This window comes from Panicum virgatum, chromosome 3K (assembly GCF_016808335.1).
Source record: "Panicum virgatum strain AP13 chromosome 3K, P.virgatum_v5, whole genome shotgun sequence".
Lineage (NCBI taxonomy): Eukaryota > Viridiplantae > Streptophyta > Magnoliopsida > Poales > Poaceae > Panicum > Panicum virgatum.
Genome location: NC_053138.1, coordinates 8,117,298 through 8,134,737, shown reverse-complemented (window position 1 = coordinate 8,134,737; position 17,440 = coordinate 8,117,298). Strand labels below are relative to the sequence as shown.

The 17,440-nt window shown below is 44.6% G+C and overlaps 3 protein-coding genes and 1 long non-coding RNA gene across 4 annotated transcripts; 2 read left to right on the top strand and 2 right to left on the bottom strand.

The window, feature by feature from the left end:
• Positions 1–46: 46 nt before the first annotated feature.
• Positions 47–2,835, bottom strand: LOC120697288 (glycine-rich protein A3-like). Its single transcript, XM_039980452.1, has 3 exons — positions 2,510–2,835; positions 1,118–1,437; positions 47–628 (listed from the first exon to the last, which is right to left on the bottom strand). The coding sequence occupies exons 2-3, from the start codon at positions 1,419–1,421 to the stop codon at positions 318–320; spliced, it is 615 nt and encodes a 204-aa protein (XP_039836386.1). The 5' UTR covers positions 1,422–1,437; positions 2,510–2,835; the 3' UTR covers positions 47–317.
• A 1,275-nt stretch (positions 2,836–4,110) lies between these two features.
• LOC120697287 lies at positions 4,111–4,418 on the top strand. Its single transcript, XR_005684413.1, has 2 exons — positions 4,111–4,201; positions 4,322–4,418. It is a non-coding gene; the product is annotated as an uncharacterized LOC120697287 (long non-coding RNA).
• A 225-nt stretch (positions 4,419–4,643) lies between these two features.
• LOC120700557 (protein NETWORKED 2A-like) lies at positions 4,644–7,991 on the bottom strand. The gene has a single exon (XM_039984808.1). The coding sequence runs from the start codon at positions 7,989–7,991 to the stop codon at positions 4,884–4,886; it is 3,108 nt and encodes a 1,035-aa protein (XP_039840742.1). The 3' UTR covers positions 4,644–4,883.
• A 2,583-nt stretch (positions 7,992–10,574) lies between these two features.
• On the top strand, positions 10,575–14,033 carry LOC120697286 (probable GTP-binding protein OBGM, mitochondrial). The gene is made up of 5 exons (XM_039980451.1): positions 10,575–10,967; positions 11,069–11,177; positions 11,730–11,812; positions 12,108–12,170; positions 12,278–14,033. Exons 1-5 carry the CDS (start codon positions 10,590–10,592, stop codon positions 13,487–13,489), a joined length of 1,845 nt encoding a protein of 614 aa, XP_039836385.1. The 5' UTR covers positions 10,575–10,589; the 3' UTR covers positions 13,490–14,033.
• Positions 14,034–17,440: the final 3,407 nt, after the last annotated feature.

The following is a 17,440-nucleotide window of genomic DNA, read 5'->3' as shown; positions in this document are numbered from 1 at the left end:
AAGTTTAACTGGCGGGAGAAATACGCAATGTCGGCATCAATTCACATCAGAAGAATTTCAGTGGACCATATATAAACGCAAGGTATCAACATCCCTCCACTAGAGAAATAATCTTCAGAGAACAATGCACAAAAGATACAGCATCATTACAGGGAATCGACAAGGTTATTCAGTTACTTATTAGCAAACCATCTTGTCACACATATAGAGGAAGGATGAACAATCACCCTGCTAAATACATCGCAAAGGCATTCCCGATAACAGAAGTTATGGAAGCCTGCTTAGGAGTTTAGTATGATCAAACCATTGGGTGCACATCACTTCCACTTCTTGAACTTGCCGCCGAACATGCCGTGCCCATGCTTGCCATGCTTGAATTTGCCATGGCCGTGCTTGAACTTGCCGTGGTGGCCGTGACCATGCTTGAACTTGCCGTGACCGCCGTAGCCCTGGCCGTAACCGCCGTAGCCCTGGCCGTAACCGTGGCCATAGCCTCCAATGACCCCATGTCCACCTTGTCCGCTATGCCCATGAGAGAGCTTGTGTGCTCCATACGCAGCTGCAGCGGCGGCGGTGCCTCCAGCTAGAACCGTCCCCATCCCCATGCCACCATGGCTGCTACCATGACCTGCAACCACAAGATCCCATGAGCATGAACCACCATTTGGCCGACTTGACACAACAGGACTACCGATTTCTGAATTTACAATGGTAGCTGCTTCTCAGATAAGCTGATTCAACTGTTGGAGAGAAGTACTGAACAATCAAATGTATGTTGCAGTTCAATTTAATTAGGAACAAAGCGCAAACCAACATAATATAGAACTAAAGTCTAGAACAATTTCATCAGACTAACATTAATGCACGTATAGGAGATGCAGTCCTGATAAGCTAAATTATATCTTGCAGCGCAACATAATTAAGAACAAGAAGCAATCCAGCCCATTTAGAACTTAATGTTATTAATGTAATATAAAATGAGCAAATACAATTTTTTATTTGGAAAATTAAAAAAAGCATAATCACTTGATGGATTTCAGTACGAATGCTTGATAGCTGTTCTGATGGCTCTGTACTTTTAAAAGCTATAAACATAGAATGTAAGAGCAATGCATACCCTGGTGAGATGAGCCGGGATAACCAGCAGGGGGATAACCACCATGTGGAGGGTAACCACCTGGTTGAGGGTACCCACCCGGTTGAGGGTACCCATGCTGTGGTGGGTATGCCCCGGGTGCCAGGGGATAAGCCCCTGGTGGAGGATACGCCCCAGGGGGAGGCGGGTACGCCCCAGGTGGTGGCGGGTAGCCTTGCGGAGGGTATCCCTGATGCGGGTACCCCTGGCCACCGGCAACACCATGCATTATGTTTGAGAAGAGCCCCTTGTCACCCTCGTCATGCTTGTCCTTGCCGCCTCCCATTGTTCCCCCAAGCTACCTGAAGAAAGAACATGCAAAGGTAAAACTGTGAGCCAACTGAATCATGTTGCAGAATGAAACAAGAAGATGCACTGAGCAGATGTTCAACATATTCATGAAAATGAGCTGTGGCGAGCATGTGCTGCCCAGACAACAGGGGAGTAGCTTCACTTGGAATGCGGCGTCAGACGCTGAGCTAGTGTGATTCACCGAGAACATCGAACAGTATAAATTTGAACAAGATGGAAGGTATACTAGTAGGAATATTTGATATCAGCAAACTGCATTCAATTTCAACAAACAGGCAACACAAGGACCAAAGGGGCTAGCTTCATTTTGGATGCGCGATGTCAAAAGTGAAACAGGTCGGTTCCCCACTTACACAACTTCTGATCAACCTTTACAAGTTCCACAGGGAAACAATGATACATAATTGGTAAAAATATGATGCACTTGAGATACAGCATGCAACTCTGCGTTTGCACAATCAATTCCTAACAAAACAAAGATCGAATACCAGCCCTACAAAAACAATCTAAGTATCTGTCATCTCCAATTTTGTGCCGCGCATTACTACAGCATACTACTGTATCAAGATTGCCCAACTACTTAACCGAATAGATCTTGTTTGCTAGAAGATGAACTATGATCAAGCAGGAAATTCAATTCGAGGCTTTACTTCTGTGCAAACTAACAGAGATCTCCAATTTAATACTAGGCGTTACAACTTACACGTTGCCCGAATTCAACTTGTAAATATTGCGAGAAATAAACAAAACACTCCGAACTCCCCGTCCTGGTCATCGCTCCCCCACAACCCAAAAAAAATCCCCAACTCCGCCAAACAGAGGAGGGTTTGCAGGATATCACAGCCAGGAACTCCGCTCCATAGATCGACGGATCTCACCATCCACGCCACACAGTTCACCGAAACCGCTATCATTGACGAGTTGAAAGGGCGTGATAAAGCAGAGCACAACACGCAACACCACCACCACATGCGCCCCAGAAAATCGTGGAACAAAAAAAAATCTACGGAATCGCGCACAGGTAGAGAGACAAATTGAAGGCTGAGAGATTCGACGGCATACCGAACGACGACGAGAACTCCGGCGATCAGCAAACCAAGTAGCCGATCTCAGGCGATGTTTCTGTGGGCGACGCGTGATGGTTCGGCTTTGGCCGCACCCTCCTTCCCCGGATATATACCCGAGGAGGCAACTCGCAGGATTCGGCAAGGAAACGCGTGCCGCCTGCGCGGGGTCTCACTGACGCGTGGGCCAGGGGCGCAGTTATTCGCGCGGTGGATGGATAGGCTTTGACCCCTGGCCGGGCCACGTCGCTGCCATGCGGGCCCGGATCACACGTCGCCACGCGGCGGGGGAGGCGTGCGCGTCGTGGTGTGGTCTCGCGGAGAGGAGAGAGGGAAGGAGGCGGGGTGGAAGGAAAGCAACACGACCAAGGAACCGAATCCCCACCACCAACCGGTCCCACCGCGCAGTGACTCGGGTCAGCGAGCGGACGCAGATATTTGCGTGCGATCCACGACGTGCCGACGCGTGGAGAGGCCGAGCACGACGAGGCGGTAGACGGCCCAGCTGGCCCGTTTGGACCCCATTCGGCGGCGAGACTCGGTAGATGGGCCTAAATGGGGCTCGTTCGTTGCTCCCTCTGCTTTTCCCGCCAAATGAGCCCGCTCCACTGCCCTCTGTTTTCATGAACTGCAACTCTTCGCCTTCGCTCCGTTCGCCGGCGTCCTCCGCCTCCCAGTGTGCTCGTCAACCGGCCGTTGAGACTTGATCTCGCGCGGTGAAGGAGGATTTTGTTTTCTGGGGCATGTTAGCTCGCCTGTATGTGTTGTGTTGATGGCCTGGCATTTCTTCTCTCCCCCACCGCAGTCGCCGTCTGACATCCCGCCGGTGGAGACCAAATCAACAGCACAAATGGATCGGGGAGAGAGAGAGAGAGAGAGGGAGGGAGGCGGCGAGCTCGCACAAACTGAGAATGTTGCAAGGATTGCCTCTACCCTGGGAAGGCGACACCCTATTCCCCTGGACCTTGCTTGGCCCCGGTGCCAGGCCCGTATCTAAGCACGTGCGAGCCGTGCGACCGCACAGGGCCCCCGAATTTGAAGGGCCCCCAAAATATTATATATACATTAGATATAGTCATGTAAATACTTTAATTTAGTTAATTATTGATTCAATTTGTAGCAAAATATGACCCAAATTGCTCCTAAAAGATAAATCATTGTAGGCGTATCACTTATCACTTCCTTTTACATGGGTGCTACTCGGGGTCAGGTGTGTGATCTCGAGTGGACCTATCACAGCACCACAACCTCTCCAGGATTCTATATTTTGAACCTAAAATCGGCCTAATAAACTAGGCCCCTCAATGCTTTGTTGCTAAAACAAACTTTTTTTGGAAAAAAATTTTGTTGCTCAAGCAATAACAATTGTTCCAGCAATAAAAGAAATTATTCCGGAACACAAAAATAGTTATTAGACCTTTTGTGATGATTTAACTGTCAGTCACACATGTGACTTCTAACATTTGTGCTATCACACAGCACATCGCGCTTATAGCGCTTGCCGGCTGCTATCACTTGGTATTCACGATCCTGCACTAGGCCACTAGGGGCCAGTCCATTGTTTCGCACAGGGCCCTCGAATTTGCCGGTACGGCCCTGCCCGGTGCTAAGGGTAGAGGCTGATGTGCCGGCTATCCGTTCGATGGAATGCTGCGTCAATTCGACACCACCTTCAGGTTCTTCCCCTCAGGTGCGGACTGGTCTACCAGGATCAAGACCTTCGTGCGTTGCTTGCATATTTTCCTATGACTAGCTTGTTGACTGCTCTTCTGTCTTCTTGTACTCTGCTTAATCTGCTCGAGCCATGCAGGAAGCCTGAATTCGGCTGCGCTGTTCAATGTGAAGTACTTCAACTCTCCCTGCCACAGTTTAGCAACCAATTGTTCGTGGCCTCAAATATTACAAGGTACCTACCATTTACCACCTACTGTCAGTGCATTTATTTTGATCCTCAATGAATGACACAAGCGGAATTCATCATGTGATACTGCCGATAGTACAAAATAATCATTTATTTCAGCGCACAAGTGCACTGCTCTTCAATTTAAAAAGTTATATTTTCTAAGGTATTCGACAAGCTATAGATGTCAAAAGTACAGAGTATACGTATCCCATTTGAATAGACTCAGCTGGTTAGCAAACACTAATTAATCCCAACGAGTGCATTGCAAGAACCTTATCAGCACTGAACATAGCATTGGGCATCAGGACAAAATCTATATTAAAAATTTAAAGTTCTGTTTGCTACTTCGCTGGCTCGATGATAAATTTGGCTCCATCGGAAAACATGATCATCACAATAACATGTTAAGCCAAATCACAACACTAACAAAGCTGAAAGTTTAGGCATTCGGGCAAACCTTCATGCACACCTAGCTCATTCTAGTGAAAAATGCCATGTTGCTATTCTGCTTTGAAAGATGTGCTGGATTTACACACGCAAACAGTGATGCTTTCTTTTTCTTGGCTGGAAAGAGGAACATTCGGAGTGGTACTCTTGATTTACAGGGTGCATTCCTCCAGGGGCTGCTAGATTTGGACCCAGATAAGCTATTGCTGTTGAGTATCTTTGCCAAAACCTTTTCAATTTCTTTTTGGAGCCCTTTCACATGATCCAAACCAGCCTGCAGTTCATCAGCAACTTTGTTATTCTCCTGCTTCATGTTCAAAATTTCCCCCTGGAATTTTGCAACCTGATATGAAGTGAATCTAGCTCCGTCCTCGATGTCTGCATCCATCTCCATGGCTCCTTCAATTTCCCCTTGTATGTCGCATAGGGAGTCAAATTTACACTGGAGTTCCCCTTTGAACATTGCATTCTGTTCCAACCACACTTGCAGTTCAATCTTGAGTTCTCTTAGCCTCTTCTCTGTTGCTTCCATTTCCGATTTTGCAGGGTGCTCATTTGTATGATCCTTGTTTGCTTTTAACCTATCCTCATTTGTTAGCTTGCCGATCTCAGGCTGTAGCAGATTATACTTGGTTTGAAATCCGTGTATCTGTTGTAGTGACATGCTGAACTTCATCAAGAACGCTAGGTTGTCCTCCAGAAGCACATCAATGTCTCTTCTGAACTTTTCTTCAAGTGGTGATGCTTTCTCCATCTCGACAACATTTTTTGATGTGAGGTCCTCCAGAATAACGGCTTCTGAATTGGTAACAGCATCGTTTGATGCATCAGGTTCCTTATCGGAATCAATACTTAGGTTATTTTTCAGGCTAGGACTATTTTTTATTCTCCTGGGGATAGAGGAAACACTTTGTGCCCTTTGATGAACTAGCAAAAAACTTGGAGTCCTTCGGTGGCCCCTAACAGCTCCATTTTTCTCACTTAGTGACATGGTTGAATTCATGCGATGATCACTGTGTGATGCATCTTTGTAAGTTACAGAGTTCAAGAACCTACGAAGTGACTGAATCTCTGCATCTTTCATTCCATTGGCACACTCTAGTTCACTTATCATGGCTCTCATCTCATTTAAGCATTCCTGGTTCTTTGTCTCCACTTCTGTAAGCCTTCGCTTTATGTTTTTATAGTTCCGGAGGATGGAAGTATATTCGGCTAGTAATACCTTTTCCTTATCTTGAAGATCATTCATAAGCAACTGCTGCAGATTAATCATGACATCCTCTTGATCCCCAACATCAGCAACTTCTCCACTAGTAGGGGTAGGCCTTTTGGTGATATATGACTCTTCTGCTTTGTTCATCTCCATCTTCTGTTCTGAACTGGAACTGCCCTCTGAAATGATTTCACACGGGGTTGAGAAAATCATATTGTCCTCTTGTTTCAAATTTTCTCTTGGACTATTGGAGGAAACGTGATACAGGACTTCTAATGAATCACTTTCATGGGAGTGCACAATATATGGTTGCTCACTGCTTTCAGTGTTACTGACGAATTCATGAACATGTTCTGATCCTCTATTGTTTTTATCATCAGACAAAGTATGACCTACAGTTTCTGTTGTTCGCTCATCCATTGATGCAGCTGCACTGAACTTGCCTTCAAACTCACAACACCACAAATCCTCTGTTTTCTCTACATGACATTGCTTTTCTGTTTTAGTCTCATGATGACCACTAGATGACTGACTGTCATCGATGAAGATAGGTGGTTCTGGTGTATCGGAATGATCAAGAAATCCATCCCCGCTGTGTGGCTTCCCTGCAGCTTCATACTTCTCAGGGTCATCTGATGGGTTTGTTTTGCCATGTTCACCTGATTGTTCAGTGTCAGTGGATGATGTTGCTTCATCAGCCAGCATGTATGAAATATCACATAAACTATTTATTGTTTCGGTGAAATTTGTATGGACTATTCTTTCTTCGGCATGGTAGGATCTCTCAAGGTTATGCACTCTAATAAGATCCTCTTCTGCCTTCTTGAACTTGTCATTTAATTCAACCGAGTCACTTTGTTCTGTCTTCTCTTCCTCCAATTTCTGTAGTGACTTCTCCAGCTCATTGTTTTCTAGACACAGCCTATTTATCTGTGCAGTCTGTGTTGAAATCATGAGCTCCAAATCCACAACTTTGTTGACTAGCTCATCAATTTTCTCTGCAATCTCTACCACAGAAAGATCAGAGTTCATCTTAAAGTATCCCTTGAACTTTTCTGCTAGTTCCTGTAGTTCAATTTTCTCCTGCATCATGGAGAACAATTCATCTTTCCTAGTACTGGCATCTATATTTACATTCTCATCTGAAGAATTTTCTGTATATGATAGGGATTTACCATGTCCTCTCATGATACCCTTCAGCTTCTCCCTGGAAACCTTAATTCTTTCGGACTCAACAATTGCTTGGCTGAAAAATGACTTCTGTTGCTCCTTCATTTTGATAATTGCGTCTTCACAAGATTTAAGAGCAGTTGCTGTCATCAAAGCCCTGGCTTCATCATCCTCTATCGCTACACTTTCATTGAACTGGTCTTGCAAGTAGCAAACTTCTCCCTTCATATCATTAATTCGCTTTTCAAGATCCCAGTACTTCGCAATTCCACTCTCATAAGAGCTTTTTATGAACTCTTTCTCAGTCTGCAGGACTAATATCTCTTTCTGCAGCCTGCCAATCTCGGCTTGTGCATTATCCTTGTTGACTGGAGATGCAGATTTATTGCCTCTATCCTTCAGTCCTGATTTGTCACCATGCTTCTTCTTCATTAGTCCCTCCACTGTTGATTTTCGGATTTTGCGAGGATCAACCGTGGTAAAGGCCTTTGGGAGATTGTCATCATCCTCTTCTAACAATGAATACTGAATCTGGTCAGGGAAGGCAGTTGCAATGGTATGGTTTGCTTTGTGTAACTCCCCTGACATATGATCATAGCGTTCAGCAAGGGCCCTGTATGCCCGGTATGCTTCTTCCACTGAACTGATCACCTCTGGTCGTCGCTTGTAATACATTTCCGCCCTCTTAGCAAAAGAATCAGCTTCCTCCCCAAGGAGGAAAAGAATGCACTTAACCCTGTCTTCCATATCTGCACATAAACTGGAATCTCTTAATGATCGGAAAAAACGAAGCACAATTGAATCCTGTGGAGATGCTGAATGTTTTTTTTTAATTGGCAGTATTGCATAAATACATCTTGAAGGATGTTTCATTGCACTCCCTGTAAAAAAAATGTGTAGACTTCAAAGCAGGTGTAAAGGTCATGGGGTTGATATGGAATAGAGGTTTCAGTTCATTCTTTTTATGGACTTAGCTGCCTTGAAGTTTGTGATCATTCTATTCGTGCAGAATGATGTACATAGCATATATCGCTACTAGGCTTACACTAACCAAACTAGCATGAAATGCGTTAAATCTTTTGCTCCGTGTGTCCAGACATTGTTATACTTTTTTTCTTTGGCTTACATACATGAATTGCATAATCACCTGGATTAGGGTATGTGCGTTTACTAGAGACCAGATGTTCTTGGTAGAATCCTGGCAGATAATATACATTGTATTTTTCTTATATTTGGCATCTTTTGCAGGAAAAATTAGGCAAGTTTTGACCAAGAAAAGAAACGGTTGAAAAAGTCACTTTCTCCCTGGTCAAACCCGAGCACCACAATGAAGGTAAATTTTCTCATGAATCAGTATGCATTGTGTTGCTAAAAAAAAGACAAAGCAATTGGACCCAGGTGTGAATGCGTTGTGCTAATGTGCTTGTATGTAAATGGATATGATGGTGTGTTCAAGGAAGCCAAACCTTTGAGGTTGTTGTCGAGCCATTTGGACTGCTTGGTGCGGACATGGCTTGCCCACCACCACGAATAGGCATTGCTCGCCGCCCGCTGCAGCATCCTGTACCTGCCACTTTCAGCTCAAGAGTTCTTGGGCCGGGTAACCCACGCTCGTCTTCTGTGTGAGTTCACCTTCCCTACATTAACTAATTTCTTTGAAATGCACTCAGAACTAATCGATCTGAAGGCCTTTCTGATATTGGCGGCCCTTGATCGTTAGCTCGCTCTTTGCAGGACAAGAAAGTGACGAGAGATATCAGAACTCAGGATGAATGAAAGCCAGGGGGGGGGGGGGGGGGGGGGGGGGGAATGTCATGAATGGTCAATGTTCTGTATGCTGTTGCCGATGGGCCATCTGTACCAGACGAAGGAGAACGCAGATTCCCGTGCTTAGTTGTACACACAAGAGAGTAATTGGTAGGTGGTAGTGGAGACGAAGTGGCAGGACTCGTGAGAAGTAGTCTCTGGATCGTGGGATCCTTGTCAGCAGCGGCGGATCCAGGAGGGGGGCTAGGGGGGCTCAAGCCCCCCTAAGAGCCCCTAATTACACGTAAAATACTATAGCAAAAGCATCAAATCACCATTAAATCTTCACACAAATCAACATCTCCATTGTTTCAGCCCCCCCTTGTCTCTCATCCTGCATCCGCCACTGCTTGTCAGTGTGAGGTCCTGGTCACGGCTGGTGTTGGTCGGCACGTGCACGTCGGCATGTCCTCGTTGCCTCGAAATTTCTTCTGGGATATGTTCCTCTTATCTTACGAGTGAAACCTGCGAGTTACTCAGTTCTATATCTCATCGTGTCAGAAATCAGATTTTCCTTTCCATCCCATGGAACTTGCTGCCGTCTTAAAATGCCTCAACAAACTTTGCCATGCTCATTCTGTGTTCTTTCAGGGTCGTCACAGATAGTTGCAGAGCATGCATATATCATATATGTCATAAATTCTCCAACAATACCAGATTTCAGATCTCTGAACTTCATAAACCTTCCCTTGTAGCAAGCTTTTGCCTAGAGTAAGAGATTAGCTAGCCAAAAAGACTACTAGGTGCCAAATTAGCTACCAATATAAACTGAAAATAGAACTGATTGACAAAAGCCATCACTACAGTTTTAGTCCCTTATCTTAAGGAACCAACTCCCTTATCTAGAGAACAAAAATACACACGCTATCCCAAATACTGTACTTGCCATTTTAGAACTCGACGTCCTTGCCGTCGCCCATGGTCGGTGGCGAAGGGATTCGTGGCCAGGGGATGGAAGGCGGTCGCGGCGGCGGTTGGATTTGTGGCAGGATTGACGGGGCGATAGGTTCCCTCGCGGGGATGAGGAATGCTTGGGTCGGGTTGTTACTCGGAGCAGGAGGGGAGGGCCGAGCGAGCGCGGCCAGCGGTTGCGGCGCTGCTTTGGATTTGGGGGCGAACTCGTTCCAATCGGCTGCTGCTGGTTCGTGCCTGATCGGGGGAGCCTTGTGCTGTCGGGTGGGGGATTGGGTTGGCTCGGGGTTTTGACCAGAGAAGGATCATGGCGCTCGTGCGGTAGCCAGTGGTGGGTTCCGCTACTCTACGCCGGTGGCCGGTTCCGTGATGCGTGGAATAGCTCGGGGGTGCGGCAGCAGGGAGCCGTGGCGTGGGAGGAGAGGATGCCTCAGGCACGGCCCCAGCATGGACATCCGCGCCAGCACCAGATGGCGGGTGTCGGATGGCGGTGCGCCGGTGAGCTTCGAGCAAGGCAGGCGCGCCGCGAGAAAGGAAAGGAGGCGGCGGCCGGCGGTGCTGAGGCTGAGGCTGAACCTGGGCCGCCGCTGAATTTGAAATTCGAAAAAGACGGGTTTCTCGTCGCCAATGCCGTCATGGACTCCGGCCCACACAGGCCCAGAGACAGGCGTCCGGCCCATACCAGAGCGGCGGTGCGGGAGCGTCAGAGCGAAGCGGGGGACTGCCCGCCGCCGCCGCCCGCAGCACTGCAGCAGGGGGAGGGAGGGGGTGCGAGACGGCGGCGAGGGAGGCTGCACGGGCGAGCCCAAGGAGGCGGCCGCGGAGGGCGCTCTAGTAGGACCTCACGCTCCGGCGGACATGTGGCGGCGGCAGCAGGCTCTCCTCCGCCGGCTCCCGCAGCTGAGAACGGCGGCGCGGCCCCCGCCACCCCAGGCGGGCGGCGGGCTGGGATGCTACTACGGGTCTGCGCCGGAGGGGAGGAAGGGAAAGACGGCGCCCCTGCAGGTCTCCTCCCTGCCTTCTCCGATTTTTTATTCTTCTATGCTCCGTCTGCCGCCTCTGATTCTGACCGGAGGTGCGCATCGTGTCGTGTGGGTTCGGTGCAGGCGCGGGGGATGGTAGACAGGTTCCGAATGCGCGCCAAGGGTGGCGACGGCGGCAGTGGCTGCGTCAGCCTCAGGCGCTCGAGGTCCGACCGCCAAGGCAGGCCCGACGGTGGGTGAGGCAGCACTTCCATTTACATTTACTGCCCTCTTGTGTTTCATACTTGAAATGCTGTGGTGCCTGATGTTACTATCAGTTTGTGTACCAATATGTTTGTTCCTTTTATAGTGACGATCCATCACTTCTTGTGTTCCCTTCATGAAAATCAATTTTATAAGGTCCTTAGTCACTTCGTCTGTTTGTAATAATTGGTAATTTTTTTAATCTTGATACGAACTTGAAGCTTGACAAACGGTTACTTTCTTCTGAATCACCCAGTTAGTTGTCATCGATTCTTCAGCTTTCTTTGGTTCATGTAATCTGTTTTATTGACCAACAGATCATGAACGAAGTAGATGATTAACTGCACCACTTACTCAAAATCTAAAAGGTTTCCAATACTTGGGCTAATTTTAACTGCACCACTTACTCAAAATCCCCTTTAAATTGATTAAAGTTAGTTCCTGCTACTTGGGCTAATTTTAACACTCTACTGGCCAGATGTATATTATTCACAACTTTATGGACCGATAGATCCTGATCATGCGTTCAAAAAAAATGCAGGTGGTAATGGAGGAAAGGGTGGTGATGTCATTCTTGAGTGCTCGAGGTCTATTTGGGATTTCAGTGGATTGCAGCATCACATGGTATGTTTTCAAAAGATTACATTACTTATTTCTTTTGTCCTGAGTTAGATATGTATGTTTGCTGCACTGATTGTTGCGCTTCATGTAAACTCCTCTTTTCATAAGGTACTGTGACCTAATTAAGAATTTAGGTTGTGAATATATTTGAATTAGAAAGGTCGAAACCCGTAATTTTATTTGTGGAACTAAAGTGTCAAGCTAGAAATTATGGTGTATCGTAATGTGGTATGTAGCATTTGAATTCTTGAGAATTAATCGATACTTGACTTTTAGCCTGTTTACTTTTGGTTTTCAGAGAGGAGGGCGAGGCGGCAATGGAGTCTCAAAGAATCAGATAGGAACAAGAGGTTCTGACAAGGTAGCTATGAGGATATGTGTAGATATGCCCTTCTCAATTTTTATTGGGTTTACCTTTTGTAAGAAAACTGACAGCCATATATTACCTTATGTTCATATGTGGAACAGATCGCACAAGTACCAGTAGGCACGGTGATTCATCTAGTCGAAGGGGAGCAGCCTTCTTTTGCAGTAAATAAACCAACCAGAGCTCTTGATCCGTGGGAAATACCTGGTGTTGCTGAACACTCCTCTGCCAGTTCGAACCAGATTGATAATGCAGTGATGGAAGGTTTTGATGGTGGCTTATCCCATCGGTATATCACTCTCAAGCATAATACTGATGGAAATGAAGCTGAAAAGGAAAGCAACAGTCACCCGGAAAATAAAAAATACTTGCATACGCGCTCCGAGTCTGGATCCTCAAACACTGATTATGATGTAAGAACATATCCATGTCAGGAGATAGATGAAAAGGATCAGACTGAAACCGAGGATGAAGAGTTTTGGGAGGATGAAGACGAGTTCAACATTGATGAGGAGGAGGAAGACGAAGAGAGGGAGGAACAGGATGTGCAATATTCTGTTGCTGAAATGACAAAACCTGGGCAGCGGTTGATCATAGCACGAGGAGGGGAAGGTGGACTGGGGAATGCTTTTATCATTAAGGAGATGAGACCATCCAAAGCATACAGACAAGAGAAGATAGCCCGCTTGAGTACTGGGCAGCCAGGAACCGAAACCTTCCTCATCTTGGAACTGAAGAGCATCGCAGATGTCGGTCTGGTTGGATTGCCTAACGCTGGAAAGAGCACATTGCTTAGCGCTCTCTCTAGGGCACAACCAGAGATAGCTGACTACGAATTCACCACACTAAGGCCCAACATTGGCAGCCTAACCTATGAGGACTACTTCTCTGTGAAAGTTGCTGATATCCCTGGTCTGATCAAAGGAGCCCATGAGAACCGTGGCCTGGGCCATGCTTTCCTGAGGCATATAGAGCGCACCAAAGTTCTTGCCTATGTGCTTGATCTTGCTGCCACACTCAATGGCAGGAAGGGCATCCCGCCATGGGAGCAACTGCAGGATCTAGTCGCAGAGCTGGAGCATTACCAAGAAGGCTTGACGAAGCGACCATCACTGATTGTCGCAAACAAGATAGATGAAGAGGGAGCTGATGAAATGTACGAGGAACTCAAGAGGAGAGTGCAGGGTGTCCCGATATTTCCAGTGTGCGCTATCTTGCAGGAGGGGGTACCAGACCTGAGAGTTGGTCTTAGAACCCTAATGGATGATTCAGATCCCCAGGGCATAGATTTGAGAAAAATCACTTTCCAATGAGGCTGCATGTTTCTTTTTCTCCCATAAGATACTGACAGAGAGGACAAGTGTGTTGTGATTTCTCCCACCCAGAACCACATGATTAGATGGATTAGATATTTGGGCTCTTTCTTCCTTCTTTTTGTGTTGCTTATATGACGATAGGCCATTTACAATGTTTCAGGGAATCAGTGCTAATATCAAAGTGGGAAGTAATATCCCTTATTAGTTCTTATCTCAGAAGAGCAGAAATGTGTTGTAACTGGAAATGGTTCTTTTGAATCAGAGTTGCTGACACATTGACTTTGGTCAGGAATAAGTGCAGTGGCACTTGACGAGAAAAATCTGATTCAATCATGGAGAAGATGGGAAATTTGATGAAACTGTACAATGGTTAGTGAAGGCAAATATTTTAAGGTGGTCCAGAAGGATCGGATTGTGCTTGTGTACTGTGTGTATTGCGCCCTCCTCATCTCTCTCGTACCATTTTTTTTGCTACAAGCTGATTCACATCACAACTCATTATTTGCGCATCTTATTTCCACTAATGTATTGTATTTGATGCCTTCCACTGCAATTGCCGTGATTATTATTGCTTATGCATTACGCTTTAGTCATCGTCGTTAATTGGTAAATGATCACTCAACTCCCCAAACTTCCACTGCCATGTTTCTAAGAAACATTTACAGCTTCATTTCTGGAAACTCAACTTGTAATATTACAATCACAAGCACTGATCAGTTAAAGCAGGATACATGTTTGAGAAATAAAGAAATATTACTGGATTAAAAAACACTGTTGATTGCTGATACATGTTTGAGAAATGAAGAAATATTGCTGGATGAAAAAAAAAACACTGTTGACTGCTGATACATATGCTTTAGTTAATTTCCTCTTGTAGTCTTATTTTTGCTACTGACGAGACAACATAAGACTGCTCTGATTATCTGAACAAGAAGCCTCAGGCCACGATCACCAACAGTCACTTCCATTTACTGATTTTCATCTACTGACAGTTAGTGGAACCAGAACCGTGAGACGTAGTGGCGCCACTTGAGCAGGGACAGTTAGTGGAACTAGAACAGAGAATAGGTAATGGAACTAGATTTAATAGTTCGGGAGGAACCAACAGAGAGTCAGAGACAAGTAGTGGAACCAGATCTGGTAGTTGGCGAAGAGTCAAATAATTGTATCACCGGCCAATTTCTAGCAATATGAAGAAAACAAGGAAGTGTGTCTGCTTTGAATGGCGCTCTCATTTTTATCAAATTTGTTCTACTCCAATATCCCAAGATAAATAACTTGATAAGCAAAATAGAGAAAAACACACAAGAACACGTTGCAGATTCAAATAGCCGCTCTATCTACTACTGGGATATGTATATCTTGTAGAGTTGGTTCTGCTTCGCCGTAGGCATGCATGCTTAGTGCTATTTCTCATCCCAACAAGCAAGAAGCATAAGCTTGTCATGCCATTTTTGTGAGTGGTAGTGCTACTCTTCTGTTAAAACTTATCGTTGTTTGCTGTCATGCCACTCATATTTGAGCCATGTTGAAACACACACCAAAGAAAGCCTCTCATCATGTGAAAAGATTTCTAACGAGGACCAAACAGACTCATCGTCGCACACCACATAGTAGATTAATCTGAGTAATTACTGCTGTAACATTTGTACTAAAAGTTTCTACAACAAGCCTTGCATCATTACATGTACAATTTTTTAAAAGGTAATATATATTGTTATTTCTTAAAAATAAAAATATATGGAGCTATGCTTATCAGCGCAATCGCAAAATTACTAAGTACATGTTCCATTTGCGCTTGTTCTTGCTGTCGATGAGTAATTAACATTCTGAATGAGAAGAAAACGAAGGTAGAAGCAAAGGGGAGTTCGGTGCTGTAGAAACAAGGTCTAATGATAGAAATATTTCAAGCATACGTGGACAGCCTGGCCAGCCTCCGTGGCCGGGGGCTTTCATATATAGAAGAACAATCTGGAGCAGAGTATTGTCTTGGCCCTTTTTCCATGTGGCTTGCATATTGAAAAGCTATTCAAACAAAAGTCAATGTTGTGAAAAGAAAATGGCATGGCATGCATGGTGATGAGAAACGTGCTTATAGAATTTTAACAAAAGATAATGCTGTGAAAATAAACTGGCATGGCATGGTGATGAGAAACGTGCTTGCAGAATTACATCATCTGTTTAGTGTTGTTCTATGGCTAAATATGTTTGGAGTATAACTACATTGTTGTCTTTGGCCCCTGCAGCCCAGCTCATCCAAACAATTTTGGGTGTGGTCTCAGCTTTACATTCCTATTTCCTAATGGGTAGCAGTTCCATAACTGAAATCTGTTGGCGAGTTTTAGAGGCATCGTGCTCATAAGCTTGCAGAACTTGTTGACTAAGGCCTTCACCATGTTGGCGTTGAAGTCGGAGCGCGACGGCGCTGTCAGGGTGGCGCTTGAACTCACGGATGGTGTTGAGCACGAACTCGGCAGGCGGGCAGGGTTCTCATTGTCCGGGATGGGCACGCCCAACTCAGCGAAAAAAAGGCTCTGTTCCTCTCGCGCGCGGACGCACCGTCTACGCCAGCCGAGGCCAACGAGCGTGCCGGCGTAGACGATGCGTCTGGTGAGAGGAGGAGCAGACGGTCGACGATGCTGAGCATGCACGTGCTGGCCTGGTGGATGGTCATGATCATCATCAATGTTCAAAATAGTGGCGGTCAATTTTCGAGAGGCTAAGAGAAGGCTATAGCAGAATATAGCTCCCACAAACCTCAATTAGTGATTCTGCAAATTAAGTAATTAAGTTCAGAATTTATATGTTCAAAACATCAAATCAAACAGATACAGATCACAGAGTTGTTATATTTTTGTTGTTGCTGAAAAAAATGCCTATAATTTGTTGCTGAAAAAATTGCCTATAATTCTTTTACTTTCTTGTTATATTTTTGGCCCTTTCTGTTGTAATTTTTAGCAGCCAATAGAAAACGGAAGCCTTAGCTAACATGCAGCTTAGTTCTATTATTGCTGTTTGGTCACCACAGATTAGACAATTTTTTTGTAATATGTTTTTGCTTGCTAGTATTATGGGTGGTGTAAATATGTGGAAAGTTTCTATACTTGTTTTTTTTTGTCAGCGTATGTTGTGTACAATCATATCCACAAACAATGAGTTGGGTCGTTAACCATTAATGTTCAAATCATTAACATTGATTGATTGGTTAATAACAGTGGCATCTTACTATTACTAATTGGATGCTCCTTTTGAAGCCTCTAGTGAAACCACCTAGGATCCTAGATGGACAGTCTAAAAAAATAGAAAAATCCTACAAATTCTCACAAAAAATCAGAAACATCAGGCCATCAATTCGGCAACTCTAATCATAATAGTCATTAGATCTGTTATCTTTTTAAATAAATTACCCACCTTTGCCATTATGAAAATAGACTAAAGTAGCCCCCTAAATATGTATCTAAATTACCCACCTCTGTCATTATAAAAAATAATCTAAAATAACCCCCAATCTTCATGTAAATTACCCACTTATGCCATTATAAAATAATATCAAATAACTTTCTAAATGTTCATATATATTATCCAATGGTAACATAATAAAAAGTTAAAATAAATCCAAAATCTTAATCAAAATTATGTTATTATAATAAAATCTTAAAGCACATCAATATAAAATTTTAAATTACTATTCCTATTATTATTAATATATTATTTATGTTATTATTTATATAAACATACTAATCATAATGTGTTTGTCACCATATATTCATGTATAAGAGAAGAGATATGAATACCAATTTTCATGTTGTTCACAAAGCTCAAATAAAGTGTTCAATTAAACACATATCAAACATATATGGAGGTGTGATGCGAAGTGAGAAAAAATATTGGTAACTAAATCTATCACATTTATTATAATTACATAATGATAAATATGTATCTTTGTAG